This window comes from Poromitra crassiceps (genome assembly GCF_964638095.1).
Source record: "Poromitra crassiceps genome assembly, chromosome: 13".
Lineage (NCBI taxonomy): Eukaryota > Metazoa > Chordata > Actinopteri > Beryciformes > Melamphaidae > Poromitra > Poromitra crassiceps.
In genome coordinates this window covers 37,333,855-37,357,163 of record NC_139644.1, presented here as the reverse complement: position 1 = coordinate 37,357,163, position 23,309 = coordinate 37,333,855, and the positions used below count along the sequence as shown (strand labels likewise).

Genomic DNA, 23,309 nt, shown 5'->3' with positions numbered 1-23,309 from the left:
CGTGTTTAAAAACCGGAAAGACGGTTTACGAAATTACGTCATGCAGCAGCGTCCAGGGCCGCTGGAAGTCATTTTAAGCAGGGGGTGCTGGAAGGAAGGGACGTTTTTTTTTTACATTTTTTTGCCATATTTAGAGGAATATCTGATTTTAAATTAACATTAGGATACTGTTGTGATGTAATTATTCAGTATTTTCTCCTTTTCTCACTCATTCAGAGCAAAGAGGGAGATATATAGCATGATGATAATGCTCTATATCTCCCTATTTGCTCTGAATACACCAGTTAACATGACACAGACTTAACATGATAGAAATATTATCAGCAAACTTAATGACTACCGGTAGACTAATTATTCTGATCTGAATGGCATATATCAAGAAACATTGACTCCTCTCTTTGCTGTATAGTGGGAGGTGCATTTTTGAGTAGGCTATTAAAATAGCATGTCAAGTTCACATTTCTTTATTGCCAGATTAAACAATTCGTATTGGTTGTTGGTTGGTTCAACACAACATGTGCGTGCATGCGCGCTTCTTCTTCTCTAGCCTACAAGCATGTAACTTCCTTCATTGTTATTGTTGATAATTCTATTTAAATAGACTACATTTTCATTTCCCGAAACATTCTTAAACAAGAAAGGAACATAGTGCACTGCAAAATATTTTTAATTACATTTGTAAAAAAAAAAAAAAAAAAAAATCTTCTTTAAAAAAAGCACCCCTACTTCCCGCGGCCCTGGCAGCGTCCTTGTATGGGCAAAGAATAAGGTGATCACACTGCCACCTAGCGACCTGGCATGTACATTATGGGGTTTTAAAAATTCAACAGCGCTCATGTAAACAGGGAGAAGGTGTGAAGGAAAAGGTGTGAAGGAAACGCTATTGTGTCGTTTCTTTCAGAAACTGTCCTCGTGTAAAGGGCCCCTAAAACGAACAGGCAGCCAGTGGAGGGAGGCCAGCACAGGGGTGATGTGTTCACGCTTGTGAGTTCCTGTTAGAAGGCGAGCTGCAGCGTTCTGGACCAGCTGTAAGCATGAGAGTGAGGCCTGGCTCACCCCAACATAAAGGACGTTACAGTAATCGAGTCTGCTTGAGATAAAAGCATGTATAAGTTTTTCAAGGTCATAAAAGGTTAAAAAAGGCTTGACCTTTGTAGAGCCTCAGCTGGAAAAAGCTAGATTTCACTACAGAGGTAATCGGTTTGTCGAGTTTAAAATCACTGTCCATTTTCACACCTAGGTTTGTTACGGTGGGTCTTACAAATGGTTCCAGGGGGCCCAAGGGGAACCACTGGGACCAAACATCAGGACTTCGGTTTTACTGTCGTTAAAATTTAAAAAGTTTAAGGCCATCCACGCTTTGATGTCGTTTAGACAGTTCAACAAGGGGTTTAGGGAGTTGGCATCCGTGCGTTTCAGGGGCAGGTAAATGTGCGTGTCGTCCGCATAACAGTGGAACGAGATCCCGTACTTCGGGAAAATAGACCCTAGGGCAGTGGTTCCCAACCTTTTCCAACTCAGGGCCCACTTTTATGTCTCAAAAATGTTCGCGGCCCACCGCCGACCCCATAAATACAAAGGCCATATAATGCGTTCTCAGAGCACTTTTTTATTGAAAATTGAACATAAAGGACTGAACTGAATACAGGAGAAACATGTTGGAAGCTCCACAGTCACTAACACAGCACCTGTAACATGTTGCAACACCTTCAGTATTACAGTTTTCAAGGAGCTGTCCACACACACACACACATACACACACACACGCACACACACACACACACACACACACACACACACACACACACACCAATCATTCAAGGAGCTGTCCATCAGCACCACACAGATGTCAGAAATGACAAGCAAGGGGCTGTCTGTAACAGGCTAATTAACAAATGATTAATAAATAACGGTATCCTTCAACAATGGAAAAATGCATTCTCATAACAATTTGACATCCAATATCAGATCCAAACAAAATCCAAATATCAGAAGAAAGCCCATTAAATCGATAGGGTTACAAATAAACACAAACCCAATATAAAGATGATGTAAAGATGAAACTTCAATTCAAGCAAAAGCAATAACATCAAAGAAACAAAAATCATACTTTTTCAAGTATGATTTTTCAAAATCTTTCAAAAAAAAAATGTTTTTTTTTTTTTTTTTTTTTTTTTTTTTTCAAAAATCATACTTTTTTGGAAATGATTTGGCGGCCCACTTGCAATACCTTCGCGGCCCACCAGGGGGCCGCGGACCACAGGTTGGGAATCACTGCCCTAGGGGAAGTAAATAGAGAGCGAAGAGGATAGGCTCAAAAATTGAGCCCTGGGGGACCCCACAGGGAAGGGGCGCTGAGGAGGACTCTGAGTCACCGAGGCTCACAGAAAAGCGTCTTATCAGTCAGATAGGACCTGAACCATTCTAGGGCAGTGCCTTTGATGCCGACACAGTGCTCCAGGCGGGAGAGGAGGATGGTATGGTCCACTGTGTCGAAAGCATAAGAATGGCAGAGTTCCCAGAGCCGCTTTCGCACCTGCCATGAAAGCGGTAAAATACACGGAAAATGTGATCCGCGCCTCCGATGTGAAAGTTGTGAAAGCGGGTTCGTGGATAATTGTGTTACGCCTTTCGTTCCGCCAGTGGACCTAGTCACAGCGCCGGATTACCCTCCAACCCGCCTCCACCTGAAAGCGTAGGAGCGGCAACACGGAACAGAGGTGCGAATATGAATGGGCACTGTGGCGAGTCGGTCTGAGGATATTCCCTCTGGAAACCAGCTCCAGAACTGCAATCTGTCTAGCTAGCCAGTTGTGCGTTCCCTTACAAAAACTACTAACGTTATAGTAGTCATTGTATTTTTATAACCTGCCCTATATATATTATCACTTTGATGTTCTTAACGACCGCAGCTGCACGTTGGCTGGCGTACATCGGCGATGTTTGGTTGTTGAATGAATTTGTTCATCATACAGTAGCCTAGGCTACACTAACCTATGAAAATATTCATTTAGGCTAGGAGGAGCTGGGTGGAAACGCCTCCCCTCACCTCGTTTCAATCCGGGAGGGGTGGGGGTGTCACGTGAAAGCACACCCCAGGACGGGAATGTGGCGGTGCTGCTTGGCTCTGTGTGAAAGCAATTTCTGTGGCGAGGCTGCCGGCTTTGTGGGCCTTCTGAACTGCAATATTGCGCGATCTGTGTGTGAAAGCGGCTTTTGACTCGGAGTTGTCTTTTGATGCTTAGGTGACCAAAGTGGTGCAGTTCTGCTTTGCCCAACTGAGACAGCTGACCAAGATCAGCTCATTCCTCTCCTCTGCACACTTAGAAAAGGTCATCCATGCTTTTATCTCCTCCAGACTTGGCTATTGCAATGCACTCTACTCTATATCGGCAAGCGAAACATCCAAAGAGTGCAATTGATACCAAACGCTGCTGCCAAGCTTTTAACACGTACTAAGAGAAGCGACCATATCCCACCAATCCTTACTGCCCTTCACTGGTTACCTGTGAGTGTTAGAATTGATTTTAAGATTTGACTGCTTGTTTTGAAAGCCTTGAATGGTCAGGCTCCTGCCTAAATGTGTGATCTGCTGACTCCCTAGAGCCTCCAGCAGGGCCCTACTAACCACTCCTCACTAAAGCTGTTCAGGCCCCTCAGCTGCCTTAACACTCACTTTGCTCTTATGGCTTTTTCTTAACTGATGTTTATTATTATTTTATATTTATAAAAAATATTTTATCTTATTTCTGAATCTTCCTTTCATTGTCTTGCACTTTGTAACTTGTATTTGAAAGGTGTTATATAAAGTCATTGTTATTCTTCTTGTTATTATCATTGCTGTTATTGTTGTTGTCATTATTATTATTATTATTATTATTATTATTATTGTTATTGCTGGAATCAATGTTGCATGTGTATCTTGTGTAGGTCCAGGAAGCCAACGCTGCCCTAGCGGAGCAGGAGGAGGTGGCGCCGGTACAGCGGAGGATAGAGCCGCGGTCGGCGGACGACTCGCTGTCCGGAGTGGTCCGATGTCTCTGCTTCGCCGACACCTTCCTACGAGACGGTGCGTTCATGTTCTCCTACACACATTTAAATCGAGACAATTCGCCTTCTAATCGCAGAGCAGCTGAGCCTTGAATCTCAATCGTCGTGTATGTGTAATGTAACCGTATATCTCTCCGCCCGCCAGGCACGCATCACGGCCCCACACTGTGGGCGGGCACCAACTCGGGCAGCGTGTACGCCTACGCCCTGGAGGTGCCCGGCGTGGGCTCGGGGCGCCCGGGCGGGGCGGGCGAGGGGAGCGCCTGCGCCGAGGCGGTGCTGGGCAAAGAGATCCAGCTGATGCACCGGGCGCCCGTGGTGTGGATCTGCGTGCTGGACGGCCGGGGGAGACCGCTGCCCGACCCCTACGAAGCCTCGCAGGACCTGGCCACCGCGCCCGACATGACCAACGCTCACTCGGTGCTCATCGCCTCCGAGGAACAGCTCAAGGTAAGAGGTTGAAGAAGAAACCTGTAGGCACAGTGGGTAGTGTCGAGGTAAAAGCACTCGCCTGACAACGCGCGGAGACCCGGCTTCAAGTCCCGACAGCGGTACTTCCGGCTTGGTCAGACGTTCCTACAGACACAATTGGCCGTGTCTGCGGGCGGGAAGCTGGTGGGGTGCGAGTCCTGGCGCGGCACTAGCGCCTCCTGTGGTCGGTCGGGGCGCCTGTTTGGGGGGGGAGGGGAACTGGAGGAACAGCGAGATCCTCCTATGTGCTACAGCCTGCCGGTGAAACTCCTCGCTGTCAGATGAAAAGAAGCAGCTGGCGACTGCACATGTATCTGAGGAAGCATGGTGCTAGTCTACAACTCTACCTCTCATCGGCAGAGGGGGTGGAGCAACGACCGGGACAGCAGGGGGAATTGGCCAAGTACAATTGGGGAGAAAATGTGAGGGAAAAATAAACCTGTAGGCACCATCGCTGTCTGTTATGGACAATGAAGGTTTTGAATCTGGGCTCTCCTCTGCTCTTCCCCAGGTGTTCTCTCTCCCCAAGGTGAGCGCCAAGACCAAGTTCAAGCTGACGGCCCACGAAGGCTGCCGGGTGAGGAAGGTGGCCCTGGGGCTCTTCAGTTCCACAGCCCAAGAGGACTACAGCGAACACACACTGGTCTGTCTCACCAACCTGGGAGACATGCACCTCTTCAACATCCCTGCCCTGCGACCGCAGGTAGGTGTGTGTGTGTGTGTGTGTGTGTGTGTGTGTGTGTGTGTGTGTGTGTGTGTGTGTGTGTGTAAGAATGCGAGACATGTCTGATTTGGGTGGAAAAGGTGTTTGTGTGGTACCATCAAATTTTATTTCCACGATTCTCTGAAATTTGACATCTATTTTGTGTCCTCAGGTGCGCTATGACTGCATCCGTAAAGAAGACATCAGTGGCATCGCTTCCTGTGTCTTCACGAAGAACGGACAGGGTGAGGAGAAAAGCTCCATTGACACACTTAAAGTCACAGATGTGTTATGATATCTCTTACTCACTGACACACTTAAAGTCACGGATGTTACGTGCATACATGCGACCCCTTATACGACTACGTCACACTGACATCACGCAGCGTCAATGCGCATGACAGAGGCAGAAAGACAGAGTCCGTGCAGCCCTGGCAAGTAGTTTTCCAGTGGCTGGAAAACTAGACGAGCTAGACATGTCTTCGTGTTGTGCAGTGCGATGCCAGAATCGGAAAGCTATTGTAGCCGAGTATTCACACTTGGTTAATAAAATAATAAACGATAGAGCCAGGCTGTAACGTTATAACAAGCTTCACGTAATTCTCCCCACATATCCTGTTCTACGGCAACTCGAGGGAACATACACAGCCTCGCACACACACGCAATAGAACACAACACAACACTGAACAGTCTGTTACACTATCAACAAAGCAAGGACTAAAGTTTTACAGAATCCCGTCAACTCATACTCTTTTTAATGCTAACCGTAGGCGTCTTTGGTTGCAAGCCGAAAGAGGAAATCATTAAAAATGCCCGACTTTGCAGTGCTCGCTCATTTCATATCAGGTAAGCTGTAGCTGTAGGCTGCTAGTAACAGCCACATCGCTCGGTTAGTCAACAACCAAGTTAGGTTAAATAATGTCATTATTGAGTTGAACTGATTGGAACGAGGACATCATTAAAAATGACCGACTTTGCAGTGCTCATTTCATATCAGGTAAGCTGCCTGTAGCTGTAGGCTGCGAACAGCCACATCGCTCGGTTAGTTAACAACCAAGTAACGTTACATAATGTCATTATTGAGTTGTGTGCATTATCAACATAACAATATATCTTTGCAAGTTACAGAATAACTATCTACGCTATGTATTGCTGGCCACTCTAGGCTTGGCCATTTCTTCTTGTCTTTTATCCATTGACACAGCGCCAGTGCATATGGGTCTGTAAGACGTATCCCATTAACCAAGGTTAATTTCGATGCATAACATTGCTTATCACCAGAGTTGGGGGTAACGCGTTACAAAGTAACGCGTTACTGTAATCACATTACTTTTGTCGGTAACGAGTAGTGTAAGGCACTACTGTACCTAAGTGCAGTAATCACATTACAGTTACTAATCAAACGCTTACCTCGTTACATGCGTACTAGCAAGATAAGTATAGAGAGAAAAGATCTCCGTTTTAATAGCAGATCCTGTGTCCCATCAGACGGGTCATTTAACTGCACAGCAGAATCACTCATGGTGCCAATATGTCAACTTTGTATTAGCATGCAGAACAGCACTATTAGTCGACACATAACTTATCAGATAACTAACATCATGCATATAGAACAATAAATCATTTTAACCTCCAAAACACATTGACAAACAAACAATTGACACAAAAACACAGTAGCTACCCAGGGCATGCTGGGAACTCCGCCCACTTTCCTCTTCCACGGGTTAAATTTCCCAGAAGGCTTTGCATAATTTTTTACACTCTGTTTTACAATTAAATCAGGCTAAAGAGTGTTAGATATAAATAATATGTATTTTAACACAACATGCAATTCTGGAATATCTGAATATTGGACAAAATTTTATTAAATTAAATGTAAACGTAAACCATAAGAGAAACCCACATACAGCGATGGGGTCTGTAAATACCCCTTGTAAATACAACGTGTTCTAGGGAAGTGGGCGCAGTGCGTATGTTCCGTAATAGTCTGCCAGCAATCTGCCAAAAAGCGCCGTCTTCTACAACAAGTTTTTGTTGCGCGGAAGGACAAGAATGTGAAACTGCAAACGCCCTGGACAGAAGCAGCTAGCTACGGTAGCCTACGACATAAACCTCTCAAAGCATATGCAGTGGAAACATGCGAACACAAAGCTGGTTGCAGACCCAAGCTGAGTCGCCTGCCTCGACCCCAAGCAAGCAGCAAAAGCTTTCTTTTCACCAGGTAACATCAAAATCAGAGATGGACAGGCGTGTTGCCTCCTCCTACATATTAGAGGAAATGTTGCCAGTTGACAACAGTAGAATGAAATCGCCATTTTTCAGAAACATATTGAGCAAAATACAGATGGCAGGGAACGGACAGCCACCATCAGACAGGAAAAGTTTTGCAACCTACCTTATTACGATAGAGATTTGTGCTAATATATGGGCATATAGGTAAGGATTAATGTTGTATTGTTAACTGGCAAATTACGTGACAATGCATCTCAGGCGATGTTACGGAGTAACGCAAAAGTAATGTAACAAGTAGTGTAACGAATTACTTTCTCCAGGGAGTAATCAAGTAAAGTAAGGCATTACTTTTTTTGAAAGTAATGTGTAATGTGTAATATATTACTTTTTTGAGTAACGGACCCCAACTCTGCTTATCACTAGGCGATAAGCTGTGGTAGTAAGCCGAGAACTGCATTTTAAAACTAAAATCTAACTGTGTGTCGCAGATGGGCGCAGAGCAGTCCTGACAGCGGGGCTTTTACACAGTTCTCTGTGTCTGTCAATGCTGGGCTCCTGGCTTTTTGCCTCATTGATGCGCGCGCAGCTCCAATGTTGACAGCTGTATGATGGCTCTATAGGAAGAATGAGTTCACAAGGTCCAAAAGTAGTTTCTTCAATTAACAATCAATCAGGGCTTGAGTGTCTGTGTGTTTGAGTAGAGTTCACATGTCTCAAAGGGCTTGGATAGGCCCTATTGATCAACAGTCAATCACATCAGATTATGTCCTACAGCTTCCAGCACCAAAACAAAATCAAGAAAGTTGCGTGTGTGTGTGTGTGTGTTTGTGTGTGTGTGTTGTCCAGGCTTCTACCTGATCTCTCCCTCAGAGTATGAGCGGTTCTCCTTGTCTGCCAAGGTCCTCACCGAACCACTGTGCTCTGTTCAACTGGACCGACCGCTCGAGCCCACACCTGCCAGGTAATGTGCGCACGCACGCACACACACACACACACACACACACACACACACACACACACACACACACACACACAGATGGAGAGTCAATAAAAGCAAGTATACCTATTAGGTATCCCTGAATTGATATTATTCAGTCAATCGCTTCATTTTAAAGGTGGGATGTTCACGTTGAGGAGAAGTTGTGAGCAAAAAGAACATTTCACATACATTGTATGTACCACTTTTACATGCAGTAACGTTATCGCAATGATGCTGCTGAAATAAGACTGGCTGACATGTGATGTGATGTGCATTGTTTATATGACTCATCATATACAGTCTAGAAGTGTATGATTCTTTTCCCATGGTCTAAAAAAAGCAAACGAAAATAGCAATAAATTTTATATATACTATATAATATACTATAATATATAATAATACTATAATATAATATATAATACTATAAGAATCGTAATACTGAAGAATTACAATAGCCTACATATCGAATCGGCACCCAAGTATTGTGATCGTATCGAATTGGGAGATAGTGGCTTACCAGATATTTCCAATACATGTCCAGTATAATCATACTGCCTCTTATGATTGCTGTTACAGTAACATCAATTCACTGATTATTACAACTTCCTATCTCTCCCGCGTCTCCGTCACCGCAATCGGTGGGCTGGAAAAAGAGGTTCATGTCACGTGGTGCTCGCTGGCAGTTGGGGGGGGGGGGGGGGGGGGGGGGGGGACACATGTGAACGGCCCCAAACTGAGCCACTAACTAATGTGAAACCAAAGAAATCTCACTTTCACTGTTATTGTTATTAACTCATTGAATGCCATGGACGTCCTTCGACGTCCAATTAAATAGTGACGTAGAATGCCACGGACGTCCTTCGACGTCCAATGCGTTTTTTGACGGTGGGACGTCGATCAAAGCCTTCCGCAGCTCCTGTACAACTATAGAAGCTATTGGAGGTGTATAACCTATTTTACGGACTCATTAGGTGGCGACAGTGCTTGCTCGGTGCAGTCCAGATTAGAGACAGGTCCGAGAAACAGCCTAAAAGCCGTGGATCAAAGACAACCCGATGCATGCTCCCAGAGCCATTTGCTCTGTCGCGGGAGCTGACATTGGCTCCGAACAGGAGTCAATCCGCGCTCACAACTGAGCCCCTCTGTCCCTGTCTGTCTGTCTGTCTGTCTGTCTGTATAGTTTCTCCAACCGATTAGCAGACAGGAAAGCAGCCCCTGACGCCAAACCATTCAGCAATCCGGGTTGGCTCTTCCCTGCTGTGGCGCTGAGAGCCGACAGCAGCACACAAATGCAGCACTCCGAAAATATAATGGTTGCGTGAGGCTGTGTGCAGTGTGGGGAGGAGTTTACGGGGGGAGGGGGGGAGGGGGGTGGTGCCGGGTGGTGCACGCAGGGCATCACACAACAACTACGTCACTACATCAGAAAATATTATCTTCAGACTCAGTGAATGTGCTTGAAATGCTGCATTTCACAAAAGGCGGATTATCTCAGCTAATAATTTGAAAAGCCTGAAAACGCTGAAAACGACCTATCTTCTCCGGCTCATAACTAAAGAACGGAAAATGGTATCAATAAACTTTTTTTTGCTGATGATACAATAGAGCCAGCTCGTTCTTGTGCGTGTTCGGTGTTTACATAGTAATATCACACAATATTCTGTGGGCCTCGAGAAATCACTGAAAACGCTCTGAAAACTCTGGCACTGGGAGCATCCGTTCTCCAAAAGTGGCTGGCACTGAATGAGTTAATGGTGGATGTGTCTCCTCAGCGATGGTACGACAGCACAACCCCAGGCCAACGGAACCCACAAGACCCAGACGGGCCAGGCCGAGGGTAGGTCCCCCTCCACACACACACACACACACACACACACACACACACACACACACACACACACACACACACACACACACACACTCACTCACACACACACACACACACACACACACACACACACACACGCATGCCTGCTTTGTTATTTCTTTTTCTTTATGCCCTTGCTCTCTCTCTCGCCCACCCCTATCCCCCCTGTACCCCCCCTCTCTCTCTCTCTCTCTCTCTCTCTCGCCCACCCCTATCCCCCCTGTACCCCCCCCCCTCTCTCTCTCTCTCTCACCCACCCCTGTACCCCCCCCTCTCTCGCCCACCCCTATCCCCCCTGTATCCCCCTCTCTCTCTCTCTCTCTCTCTCTCTTGCCCACCCCTACCCCCCCTGTACCCCCCCTCTCTCTCGCCCACCCCTATCCCCCCTGTACCCCCCCTCTCTCTCTCGCCCACCCCTATCCCCCCTGTACCCCCCTCTCTCTCGCCCACCCCTATCCCCCCTGTACCCCCCCCCTCTCTCTCTCGCCCACCCCTATCCCCCCTGTACCCCCCCTCTCTCTCGCCCACCCCTATCCCCCCTGTACCCCCCCTCTCTCTCTCTCGCCCACCCCTATCCCCCCTGTACCCCCCCCTCTCTCTCTCTCTCTCTCTCGCCCACCCCTATCCCCCCTGTACCCCCCCCCCCTCTCTCTCTCTCGCCCACCCCTATCCCCCCTGTACCCCCCCCCCCTCTCTCTCTCTCGCCCACCCCTATCCCCCCTGTACCCCCCCTCTCTCTCGCCCACCCCTATCCCCCCTGTACCCCCCCCTCTCTCTCTCTCGCCCACCCCTATCCCCCCTGTACCCCCCCCTCTCTCTCTCTCTCTCTCTCGCCCACCCCTATCCCCCCTGTACCCCCCCCCCCTCTCTCTCTCTCGCCCACCCCTATCCCCCCTGTACCCCCCCCTCTCTCTCTCTCTCTCTCTCGCCCACCCCTATCCCCCCTGTACCCCCTCCCTCTCTCTCTCTCTCGCCCACCCCTATCCCCCCTGTACCCCCCCCTCTCTCTCTCGCCCACCCCTATCCCCCCTGTACCCCCCCTCTCTCTCGCCCACCCCTGTACCCCCCCTCTCTCTCTCTCGCCCACCCCTATCCCCCCTGTACCCCCCCCTCTCTCTCTCTGAGCCTCTTAAAGCCCGAGCAGGCCTCGTAGGGGTTCCCCTCCGGTCTCCATGGCAACCATTCAGAATGCCCCAGTTGCCGCGCCTGCCCGTCTGGCAGGAAACAGCGGTTGCCACGGAGAGTGGTGGAGTAGGGTTTGTTTACGTCCTGGTGGGCCTGTCGCCTCGCAGTCCATCTAAACAACTGAGAGACTCCACAACATATTTTCACTTTTTAATGCTTTATCCATTTAGAAACATATTATGCACACTTCAAAATATAATAGGTGGGATTTTAAAAAAAACGTTTGCAATGTCTTAGTGTTTTTAGCGTCTCTCTCACTGACAGATAGGATCTGACCTGAATACTGAACACAGACAGATAGGATCTGACCTGAATACTGAGCACAGACAGATAGGATCTGACCTGAATACTGAACACAGACAGATAGGATCTGACCTAAATACTGAACACAGACAGATAGGATCTGACCTAAATACTGAACACAGACAGATAGGATCTGACCTGAATACTGAACACAGACAGATAGGATCTGACCTGAATACTGAACACTGACAGATAGGATCTGACCTAAATACTGAACACAGACAGATAGGATCTGACCTGAATACTGAACACCGACAGATAGGATCTGACCTGAAAACTGAACACTGACAGATAGGATCTGACCTGAAAACTGAACACTGACAGATAGGATCTGACCTGAATACTGAACACAGACAGATAGGACCTGATCTGAAAACTGAACACAGACAGATAGGATCTGACCTGAATACTGAACACAGACAGATAGGATCTGACCTGAATACTGAACACAGACAGATAGGATCTGACCTGAATACTGAACACAGACAGATAGGATCTGACCTGAATACTGAACACAGACAGATAGGACCTGATCTGAAAACTGAACACAGACAGATAGGATCTGACCTGAATACTGAACACAGACAGATAGGATCTGACCTGAATACTGAACACAGACAGATAGGATCTGACCTGAATACTGAACACAGACAGATAGGATCTGACCTGAATACTGAACACAGACAGATAGGATCTGACCTGAAAACTGAACACTGACAGATAGGACTTCTCTGCCCCCTGACCCAGGCCACACGGAGGAGCCTCACAGCACCCTGCCCTCGCCACTCCTCGACACCCCGCTGGACTCACCCCTCAGCTGTGCCGACCTCACCCTCGACTCCACCGGGGAGCTCACCGTGGAGGACGTCCGGGACTTTCTCACGTAAGAGACACACTCTCTCACACACACTTTTTTTTGGGTAGGCATCTTTATATGATTTCCATTGCATCCCATCTAACTTCTAGCAAGGAAGAACAGTATTTGAACAAAGGATGTACAGGATATACATCTACAGTATATCCCAGCAGGACCAGCAGGATAGAAAAAGCTCCTAGGATTTAGCTACTGGCACACAAGTGCATGTCTCGTGCTGATAAGTGTGTTTGTGTGTGTATATACTATATATGTGTGTATCATAGTATATACTATATATGTGTGTATATATTATATATGTGTGTATATACTATATATGTGTGTATATATTATATATGTGTGTATATACTATATATGTGTGTATATATTATATATGTGTGTATATACTATATATGTGTGTATATATTATATATGTGTGTATATACTATATATGTGTGTATATATTATATATGTGTGTATATACTATATATGTGTGTATATATTATATATGTGTGTATATACTATAATTGGAGAGCGGGATGGCATGGCGCGGCGCACAATTGCTCAACAGTTGAGCAGGTGAGGCCGCATAGCGTGCGGGTGAGTTTCTAGTATATACATATATACAGTATATACATACATTTATATGTGTGTATATATATGTATATGTATGTATGTATATATATATATGTATGTATGTATGTATATATGTATATATGTATATATGTATATATATATATATATATATATATATATATACCCCACACACACACACACACACACACACACACACACAAACATTTAGATTGCCTTCCAAGACTTGAATGAATGTGTGTTTTTATGTGCAGCACGGTGGACGAGGCAGAGAATAACCTGAGGAACATCAAAGAGGAGGAAGGACTCTCTGCTGGTATTCTCATCAACTGAACAGGTGTGAGACACACACACACACACACACACACGGGTGCATGTTGGAAGCACAATTACTTTAAACAGGGTATCCGCCGGATCTTGAAAAGTATTAAAAGTTGATGAATCAATTTAGGGAAAAATAAGGCCGTTAAAAGGTATTAAAAAGTCTTAATTGCCATTTGAGAGGTATTACATTTGGTAGCTATTGTGCTGATGGTGTTAAATGAGCATAATGATATTGTCCCATATCGATCGCAGACCCCTGAATCGTATCGTGGCAGACTTTGTGATATCAGCAAATATCGTATCGTTGTCCAAAGAATCAATATATTATTGTATCGTGATGAAACTTGTCATTTACATGCCTATCACTGATGTGACGAAAGTGGCATTGAGGTCTTGAAAAAGTTCCATGTTCCAGTGCCAGGGCCCTCATTAATGTTATTGGTTACACCTACTTTACTTCCTGCTTTACCACTTCAAAACGGTTGCAGTGAAAAGGGCCTATTGATTCTAAACATAGTTGCGATTTGTTTTCTGTCAATCGATTAATTGACTAATCGTTGTAGCTCTAGTGGATATGAATATGAGAGTAGGCACACATGCTCGATCCAACTCTTTAGTACACACGTGCGTGCACGTACACACGTGCACACACACACACACACGCACACACACACACACACACACAGACACCTGTTTCTAATGGAGCTGGTCCAGAGGGTGCAAACTTCAAAGAGCTGTTCTGTCTGAGAGCTGCATTCCAGCAGATCGTCCTCTCTGTTGTTCTTCAAAACATCCTCACTGAAGCAGACGTATAGCTTAGCTCTTCACGCTACATGCTTCTCAGCTCAGGGTTATTCTTAGTGCTTTTCTGTTGAGTTTTTCTAGCTGTACATTGTCTAATGCTAACCGCAGTGTGACAGGGGAGTTATACACAAGAGGTATGCTATGATGACTAGTATAGAGAGCCAAAGTACAACGTCACTTCCTGCTTCAGCACTGTACCAGAGATTTTCATCCGCCATTTATTTTCCCATAGACATTTCGTAAAATGCTTCTAATAATAGTTTTACTTGTTCAAACCAAACGGTTCCGATATATTTAGAAACAGGAGAGATCGCACAACATTTCACTCGGACCAAAACGTGAAAAAATGCGGGTTTAAAGAAAATGTTTTTTCAATGTTTTTTTTTTAAGTTTTGGTCTGAGTGAAATGTTCTATGGTCTCTCCCGATTCTATTCTATAGCTGAACCGTTTGGTTTGACCAAGTAAAACCATTTTTTATACGCATTTTACGAAATGTCTATGGGAAAATAAATTGTGGAGGAAAATCTCTGGTACAGTGCTGAAGCAGGAAGTGACGTTGACTTTGCCTCTCTATAGAGTGGAATCTGTCTGAACCAATCAGGTCACAGCTACTCCCTGCCCTCACATGAGTCATCAATTAGACCACATGGATGCAAATGTCTTGATTCTGTTACAGCCCGTGGTTCTCATTTTAAACTCTCTCCTGCCCCCTGGTGATGCTGTCTGATAACACACCTCAAATACACACACTGTACTGCACTTTGAGGAGAATGTGACTGGTGGAAGTATGACTGATATTTCATTGTTCAGTAGGCTGCTTCTCATAAGGTCAGTTAAGCCGAAGTCTAGACTCGAAGCATCCCAGTTACCTACAGTATTTCACAAAGCTTGCCGTTTAACATTGGGATTCAAAAGGGCTTACAGGCGTGGACATGTTGAAAATGACTTTCTCAAATGTGTGTTTTGGGTTGAAAAAGCTGAACATATTTAAATGCACAGAGTTTTGAGATGATGCTACTTGTGTGTTTTGGGTTTGAAAAAGCGGAACGTATCACTCAACAAAGAGTAACCATTGAGCACACCAAGAGCATAGACGCCAAAATCGTCCATGTGTTCCTATTAGATTATCCCTCACCTGGTACATTTCCCGATGGACCGGTCTCCCAAAAACGCAGTGTCTTTTCTTTCATAACCTGGTTGAGAGCTAAATGAACCTTCATGTCTTTGAATCAAACCCAGTATTTATACAGCGCTGTCCTAGTCCACCGACCAGCGACCTTCTGAGAAGTGAAGGAGCTGCTCTATCTCCTGAGCCACAGCTGGCCCTACGTTACGTTACGTACGTCTTAATGTCATGTGTTTGTGATGGTTGTTGCTTATTATAATTATGTCCTTTCCTTTGTGTTGAAGTGTTACAGAGGGGGTTTGGATCCAATGTGCCACGACAGTGCTGGACTACAGACTAACAGAGACCAGCATGGACAGAACAGCAGTGGATACTACCCCCTTCCACCCCCCCCCGCCCCCCCACCCCCTGGCACAGGAAATCTCGTACATGGACGAAGAAACTGATAAAACTATTGTGTGGCACCTCCCACAGGAAGGACTAAATCCCTATATAACCACTTTGGAAACATGACATCACGCTGAGACGCGGAGAGGCGGCGCAGCCCGGTTCTGGACGGAGTGGGAGCTGATGTTCACACACACACACACACACACACACACACACACACACACACACATACAAATACACACACACACTCTTCACGGTCACCAGACGCTCCTCAGCCAATCACACACACTCTTCAAGGTCACCTGGCGCTCCTCAGCCAATCGAGCCAGCCGGAGGGTCAGTGCCTTCAGCCTGTTAGGAAAGGGCTGCTGCTTCGGGGGGGAATTAACGGTGACGTTTTTGTGTTTTTATTTTTCTATTAACAGAAGTACGGTGCCGTATCGGGGCGGGTTCGCCCGCGGCCGGTGCTGGAGTCGGTGCTCAGATGCTAAATGCCCCCCGCAAAAAACCTCTGACAGAGAACATCGGAGCGTTCGAGAGCAAAACTCTTCTTAGCAAAATGAAATATTTTGAATATCTGAGTATCGGACGTTGGAGCATTCCTCTTCTTCCTAGCCTAGGTGCCAGAGAGGGCAGTTGAATTGCCTTAACCTAGTGTCCTATGTGGGCGGGGTCTGGTTTCTGTCACCCATTTCCTGGGTGGCATCCATTGGTGGCAGCAATCAAACGCACCCGAGAATTAGCTCTACTTTCAAGATGGAAAGGCAATCGCCGTGGTCGTTTATGCACAAGCACACCATCACCAAGGTTACCCGGCTTTCGCTCTACTCTCTCGGGATTACGAACGAATCTCATGAAGGAACAAACTTAAGTGAAGATGAATGAAGATGTTTTGTACCTAAAAAGATTGACGCTCTTATCAAGTTTGCTTTGTACGGCTTTGGGGATGTGACAGGCAGGGAAGAGACGGGTGTGGAGCTTTAGCTTCACTGTTTCAAAAGGAAGGGAACCGGGAAGGGAAGGAGCTGTCTCTGTAGGTCTGTTGGTTCAAATCATATTTTGACACTTTTTGAAATACCTTAATTTTTTAAACAATTTTGTGTGCCAGGCAAAATTGGTCACGGCCAAAATTGGTCCAGTTCTGATGGAATTTAACTGAGAAAGTGAGGAGGAGAGGAGCGGACAATGATGTGACATCTGTGTCCTCTCCTTGGCTACTCTTCCTGGAGGGCTTTAACATCAGGAAGCTATGCTCACAAAGTCAGTGATGGCTATAGAAACCTAGGCAGAGCAATAGATTGCAGTTGGTCATTGTGAGACAGGGAGAAAGAAGTTGGCCACTTTGCTCTGGTTTGGTCAAATCGGGATTGGTGGAAAGAAACCATAGATCGTCTGCTTTTGCCTGCCGGACTCCTTTCTACTAGAATTAAGACAAGAAAGAGGAGGAGAAGGTAAAGGACGTAGTTGAGGTGAAGGTGGTTTCAGATTGTGTGGTCCTCCCTCTGTTAGCGGGACGCCTCACAGTGTTGTGTGGTCCTCCCTCTGTTAGCGGGACATCTCACAGTGTTGTGTGGTCCTCCCTCTGTTAGCGGGACACCTCACAGTGTTGTGTGGTCCTCCCTCTGTTAGCGGGACGCCTCACAGTGTTGTGTGGTCCTCCCTCTGTTAGCGAGACACCTCACAGTGTTGTGTGGTCCTCCCTCTGTTAGCGGGACGCCTCACAGTGTTGTGTGGTCCTCCCTCTGTTAGCGGGACGCCTCAGTGTTGTGTGGTCCTCCCTCTGTTAGCGGGACGCCTCAGTGTTGTGTGGTCCTCCCTCTGTTAGCGGGACGCCTCACAGTGTTGTGTGGTCCTCCCTCTGTTAGCGGGACGACTCACAGGGTTGCCAGATCTCACGAGAGAAACAAGCAGCCATGGAGGGAGGAGGGGGCTCAGGGAAATGTTGCAGAGGAAGCAAAGTGGGTCTGAAATCCAAGCGTCATATAATGTGTCTGAAGATACTCTGATACATTTCTGTTATGTGTATCAAGATACACCTAAGGGAGTTTCTGTGAAGCAGTGCAATCTGGGTGATATTGGCCAGATATGGAGAAAGAGCTTGGATACCCAATATTTTAACGTCCCCCACCCCTCTTTTTTTTTCTTTTTTCTTTTTTCTTTTTCTTTTTTACTTTTACTGTGTAAAAAAATCTAAATATATACGTATCTATATCTAGGTTTACAGCCTTGAAGTAAAGAGACAGGTTTATTACGCCGAGCTGATGATAGAATAGAATGTTAGAACTTTGTAGAACCTGTCATAGCCTAGGAATCACTCAGTATTCCATGCTTTCTGATCACCTCACGTCAAAAAATACCAGAAAAAAAGGGACCTCACTACTAACTAATGTAGCTCAGCAGATGCGAGTCGAGATAATGCTTTGTTTATGTTTTTAGCTTTTTCAGGGGGTCTCGACACAATAATTAACCCTTTCATGCTACAGCTGGCACAATTTACCTTATGATTCCACAAACGTGTTGAATTTGTTTATACTGTACTATGTCATTGATTTTGTGTGTTTGTGTAGGATTTTAATTGGGTCATTTAGCATTTTGCTGACGGAGAATTGTGAATGTTAATAAAGTATTTACTCTCTCTAAAGGATTTGGGTGCTGTGTGGTTTGTTTGGGCACAATAAAAAAAAAAGACAGAAAAACGACTTAAAGCTTCCGTTCTCAAGTCTAATGTCCCCCAATAAATCAAATCCCATTCTTCCCAGATGTGATGTGAGATGGCATTTACATCTGATTTCCACACACAAAAAGATCTGTGCAGCACATGGTGGGTTGGAGGACATGTAGCAGGAGGGTTGCTCGTGTGTTGCACAGATCCTTTTTCCCACGGTGCTGCGGAAAGGGATGGCAAAGTTGGGACAGTCAGTCACTCGCTGATGGACGTTTAGTGGCAAAGGGGGCCGTAGTTGGGGATAGGAAGGTCATTGAGAGTCGGGGTTGGAGGGGTGAGCAGGTGGAGGGGTGAGCAGGTGGAGGGGCTAGGAGGATATGGGTAGTGGGAGGGGCTGAAAGGAAGGGGGGCAAGGGAAAAGGGGCCGTAGGTACCAGAGGCCCCGGAGGGAAGTTCTGTGTCCAGTTTCTCCATAGACGACATCGTCACGAAAACTCACGTGCCTGTTGAGCTCCATAGGAGGAAGGTGGTAGGTAGAGAGTTGGGTAAGGGGGAGTGGCTAGGTGGTAGGTAGAGAGTTGGGTAAGGGGGAGTGGCTAGGGGGTGAGTGTGAGCTCATTAAATCTCTCCAAGCATAGTTCTGAGTGTGAGCATACAGGTGTGTGCGTGTGCGTGCGTGCATGCATGTGTGTCTGCACGTGCGCATGCGTGTGAGTGAGACTAGTGAGAGACAGGCATAGCTGAGCGGAGCTCTCAGTGGAAGCGAGTGAGCAGCAGAGGAAAATCAGGTGGCCACAAAAGCCGCTTTCACACATGCCTTGGAATTCGGGAGTCATCTAACACCACCCCGGCTTTCTTGCTTCCTTTCGCTTAATTCCTTGTCTATGGGATCCTGATTATGTTATTTGATCCCAAACAGTAGGAGCTTGTTGGATACTTATAGATAGGTTTTTAATTTACAAAGTAAAGTACATGTCTACTACAATAGTTAATCAAACAATGTACATCTTCAATGAACAGGGGCACAAAACGCAACACGTTTCAACCTCTCTGGTCTTCGTCAGGCTGTATCTTTTTTCTCCTCTTGATTCACTTTTGGCCTGCTGAGCTTCCTTGTGCCACATTTTTGCTTCTTCCATCCCAAACAGTAGACAATCATTTTGCCAAGATAGCCTGATATTGCTGTTTGACCTCAAGACTACATCAAATACATAAAGATGTCTGTCTGAAGGCATTTACAGTATTTGTTTCCGACTCTAGGAGTCACACACATTTAGGCTATTATGTGATCTTTTTGATAATATATTTTTTCACTTCCATTCACTGAGCCTCCCGTGAAACTGTTTGGAGCCCCCCTGGGGAGGCCCGCCTCCCACTTTGAAAACCTCTGCTGTACTCATACAAACATTTCCATAACTGGGGTGACGTCACCACTCACCCCTCTTCGAGTTAAGTACCCACTCATCCCTTGCTCCACTTGTTTTCTATGGAGGCTGCCATTACCAGCTTTTAACTTGTTTTTAATTATGTAATGTTAATTATGTATTAATAATGGACATTTTATTCCCTTTTATTTATGGAATTAAGTCCATTTTTATTCCATTAGTCCAGCCACTTTTTACCATCTAGTTTGAGTCCTTTTTTGGGTAACACTTTACAATACTGTAACACAAAAAATGGGTAGTTATTGAGGAACTAGTTCAGTTAATAGGTAGTTCCTTAATGGTAGTTACTTAGTAACTGACCATTAGTTACCATGTTAACGAACCAGTAAGTAATGATTACTTCCTTAAAAATATATATATATTTTATTTTTTATTTCGCTAGTTCATGAGTAGTTAATGGGTAGTTCCTTAATTACCCTTAATGGTAGTTCCTTAAAGATCCTTAATGGTAGTTACTTAAAGGAACACTCCGCCCATTTTCAACCAGCTTTGTATCATTAGAACATCAGTAGTATATCAGAAAACTGTAAACGGTTTTGAAGTCTGTCATTTAATTTGACAGTTATTGAGTGTTAAAGTGTGGACCAGTGACATCACTGGTCCACACTAACTCAAATTAATAACTCATTAACTCAAATCAACTCTCAATAACTGTCAAACAATGTCAAACAATTCCTTTCCTTTCCCCCCTCAGACACTCAAATCGAGGCTCGCATCTCTGCATGCCTCAAAGACATTGGCGACTGGATGTCTGCCCACCACCTCAAGCTCAACCTTGGTAAGACAGAGCTACTCTTCCTCCCAGGAAAAGACTGCCCTCTCACAGATCTCTCCATCTCCATTGACAACACCACTGTACTTCCCTCCCAAACAGCTAAGAACCTTGGGGTGATCCTTGACAACCAGCTGTCCTGCTCAGCCAACATAGCTGCTACAGCACGCTCCTGTAGGTTCTCTCTCTACAACATCCGCAAAATCAGTCCCTTTCTCACAAGAGAAGCGACTCAACTCCTGGTCCAGTCTCTTGTCTCCTCCCGCCTGGACTACTGCAACGTGCTCCTGGCCGGCCTACCTGCCACCGAAATCCGACCGCTTCAGCTCATTCAGAACGCTGCAGCCCGTCTCGTATTCAACCAACCCAAATTCTCTCACGTCACTCCCCTCTTCCAGGAGCTCCACTGGCTTCCCATCTCGGCCCGCATCAAATTCAAGACACTGGTACTGGCCTACCGGGCAGTACACCAGTCAGCTCCCCTGTACCTGCAATCTATGGTCAGGTTCCAAACCTCTCAGCGCTCCCTTCGCTCCTCCACCAGTGCAGGTCGCCTCGCCCCTCCTTCGCTACGGGGGCTCAAAAGTCGCTCATCCCGATCTCGACTCTTCTCGTCCCTGGCACCTCAATGGTGGAACGAGCTTCCACCTTCGGTCAGGACGGCTGAATCACTGCCGATCTTTCGGAAAAGACTAAAGACGCACCTTTTCAGGCTCCATCTGGGCCCTTCTTGATCTAACTTCGTTCTCTCTCTTTCACCCAAAAAAAAAAAAAAAAAAAAAAAAAAAACTAACCTTAACTTGTACCACTAACCTAAGCTTGTACCACTGTTCCTTCAGAAGTTGTAGTTGTCATAGACTGTGCTCCATAGTAGATTGCTCTATTGCTGACAAAAATGTGTTATTGTAAGTCGCTTTGGATAAAAGCGTCTGCCAAATGACGTAATGTAATGTAATGTAAATGTAATGTAAACTATTCATCATTCATCTAGTTTGACAGTTATTGAGAGTTGATTTGAGTTAATGAGTTATTAATTTGAGTTAGTGTGGACCAGTGATGTCACTGGTCCACACTTTAACACTCAATAACTGTCAAATTAAATGACAGACTTCAAAACCGTTTACAGTTTTCTGATATACTACTGATGTTCTAATGATACAAAGCTGGTTGAAAATGGGCGGAGTGTTCCTTTAAGAACTGACCATTAGTTACCATGTTAACGAACCAGTAAGTAATGATTACTTCCTTAATTTTTTTCTGCTAGTTCATGAGTAGTTAATGGGTAGTTACTTAAGAACAGACTATTAGTTACCATAGTTGTTACTAGGGAATGAATCATTAGTTCATGATTACTTTACCATTAGTTACCATGTCTGTGCCCCCTTAAGTAAAGCAGGCTATCATACTTAGTAGTTACTATGGAATGAATCATTAGTTCATGATTACTTTACCATTAGTTACCATGTCTGTGCCCCCTTAAGTAAAGCAGGCTATCATACTTAGTAGTTACTAGGGAATGAATCATTAGTTCATGATTACTTTACCATTAGTTACCATATTTGTGCCCCCTTAAGTAAAGCAGGGCTACATACTTAGTTGTTACTAGGAAATGCATCATTACTTCCTGCTTTACTTTGGGGGGCACAAACATGGTAACTAATGGTAAAGTAATCATGAACTAATGATGCACTCCCTTGTAACAACTAAGTATGATAGCCTGCTTTACTTGAGGGTGCACAAATATGGTAACTAATGGTGAAGTAATCATTAACTAATGATTAATTCCCTAGTAACAACTATGGTAACTAATAGTATGTTCTTAAGTAACTACCCATTAACTACTCATGAACTAGCGGAAAAAAATTAAGGAAGTAATCATTACTTACTGGTTCGTTAACATGGTAACTAATGGTCAGTTCTTAAGTAACTACTAGGGGTGTCACGATACACTCAGTTCACGATACGATACGTATCACGATACTGGGTTCACGATAACGATACGATACGATACGATTTTAACAATATTTTTTTAAACTTGAATAATGACAATATATGACTGGAAAAGTAGTATTTTATTTGAAATGCACAAATACAAAACATGCTGTTGTGGGAAATTGTTATTACAATAACAACTAGAAAAAACATGAGATTGGAGATAAGGCTTATCTTGAAATAGAATGAGTTACACCGTCACTTAGATTTACTTTGAACTAAAAGGTTTCTCAGCAGTATAAATTCTCATTATGCATCTTCAGTTTTTCCTGTCAAGTAAACAGTTTTGCCAGAAACTCAATTGAATGGTTTCTCTCCTGTATAACTTCTCATGTGTCTCTTCAGAGACTTGTTCAACTGAACTACTTTCCACACATTGAACTTCAACAAACAAAGACGTTTCTTAGTCTATTTTTTGAAAAAAAAAAAAAAAAAAAAAAAAAAATTTTTTTTTTTTTTTTTTTTTTGCGATATGAGATTTCATCTCAACGATACATATCGTGACGTTTTACTATCGCGAAATTTCGTGGGACGATATATTGTGACACCCCT

General features: G+C 45.0%; 1 protein-coding gene across 1 annotated transcript in view; it reads left to right on the top strand.

The window, feature by feature from the left end:
• Positions 1 to 18,516, top strand: part of llgl1 (LLGL scribble cell polarity complex component 1) — a 95,929-nt gene extending 77,413 nt beyond the window's left edge. The window contains exons 16-24 of the mRNA XM_083650188.1: positions 3,931 to 4,069; positions 4,196 to 4,500; positions 5,033 to 5,224; positions 5,397 to 5,469; positions 8,304 to 8,418; positions 10,209 to 10,273; positions 12,539 to 12,674; positions 13,493 to 13,575; positions 15,778 to 18,516. Of these exons, the coding sequence (XP_083506314.1) occupies positions 3,931 to 4,069; positions 4,196 to 4,500; positions 5,033 to 5,224; positions 5,397 to 5,469; positions 8,304 to 8,418; positions 10,209 to 10,273; positions 12,539 to 12,674; positions 13,493 to 13,571 (1,104 nt within the window). The 3' untranslated portion in view covers positions 13,572 to 13,575; positions 15,778 to 18,516. The remainder of the gene's footprint in view (positions 1 to 3,930; positions 4,070 to 4,195; positions 4,501 to 5,032; positions 5,225 to 5,396; positions 5,470 to 8,303; positions 8,419 to 10,208; positions 10,274 to 12,538; positions 12,675 to 13,492; positions 13,576 to 15,777) is intronic.
• Positions 18,517 to 23,309: the final 4,793 nt, after the last annotated feature.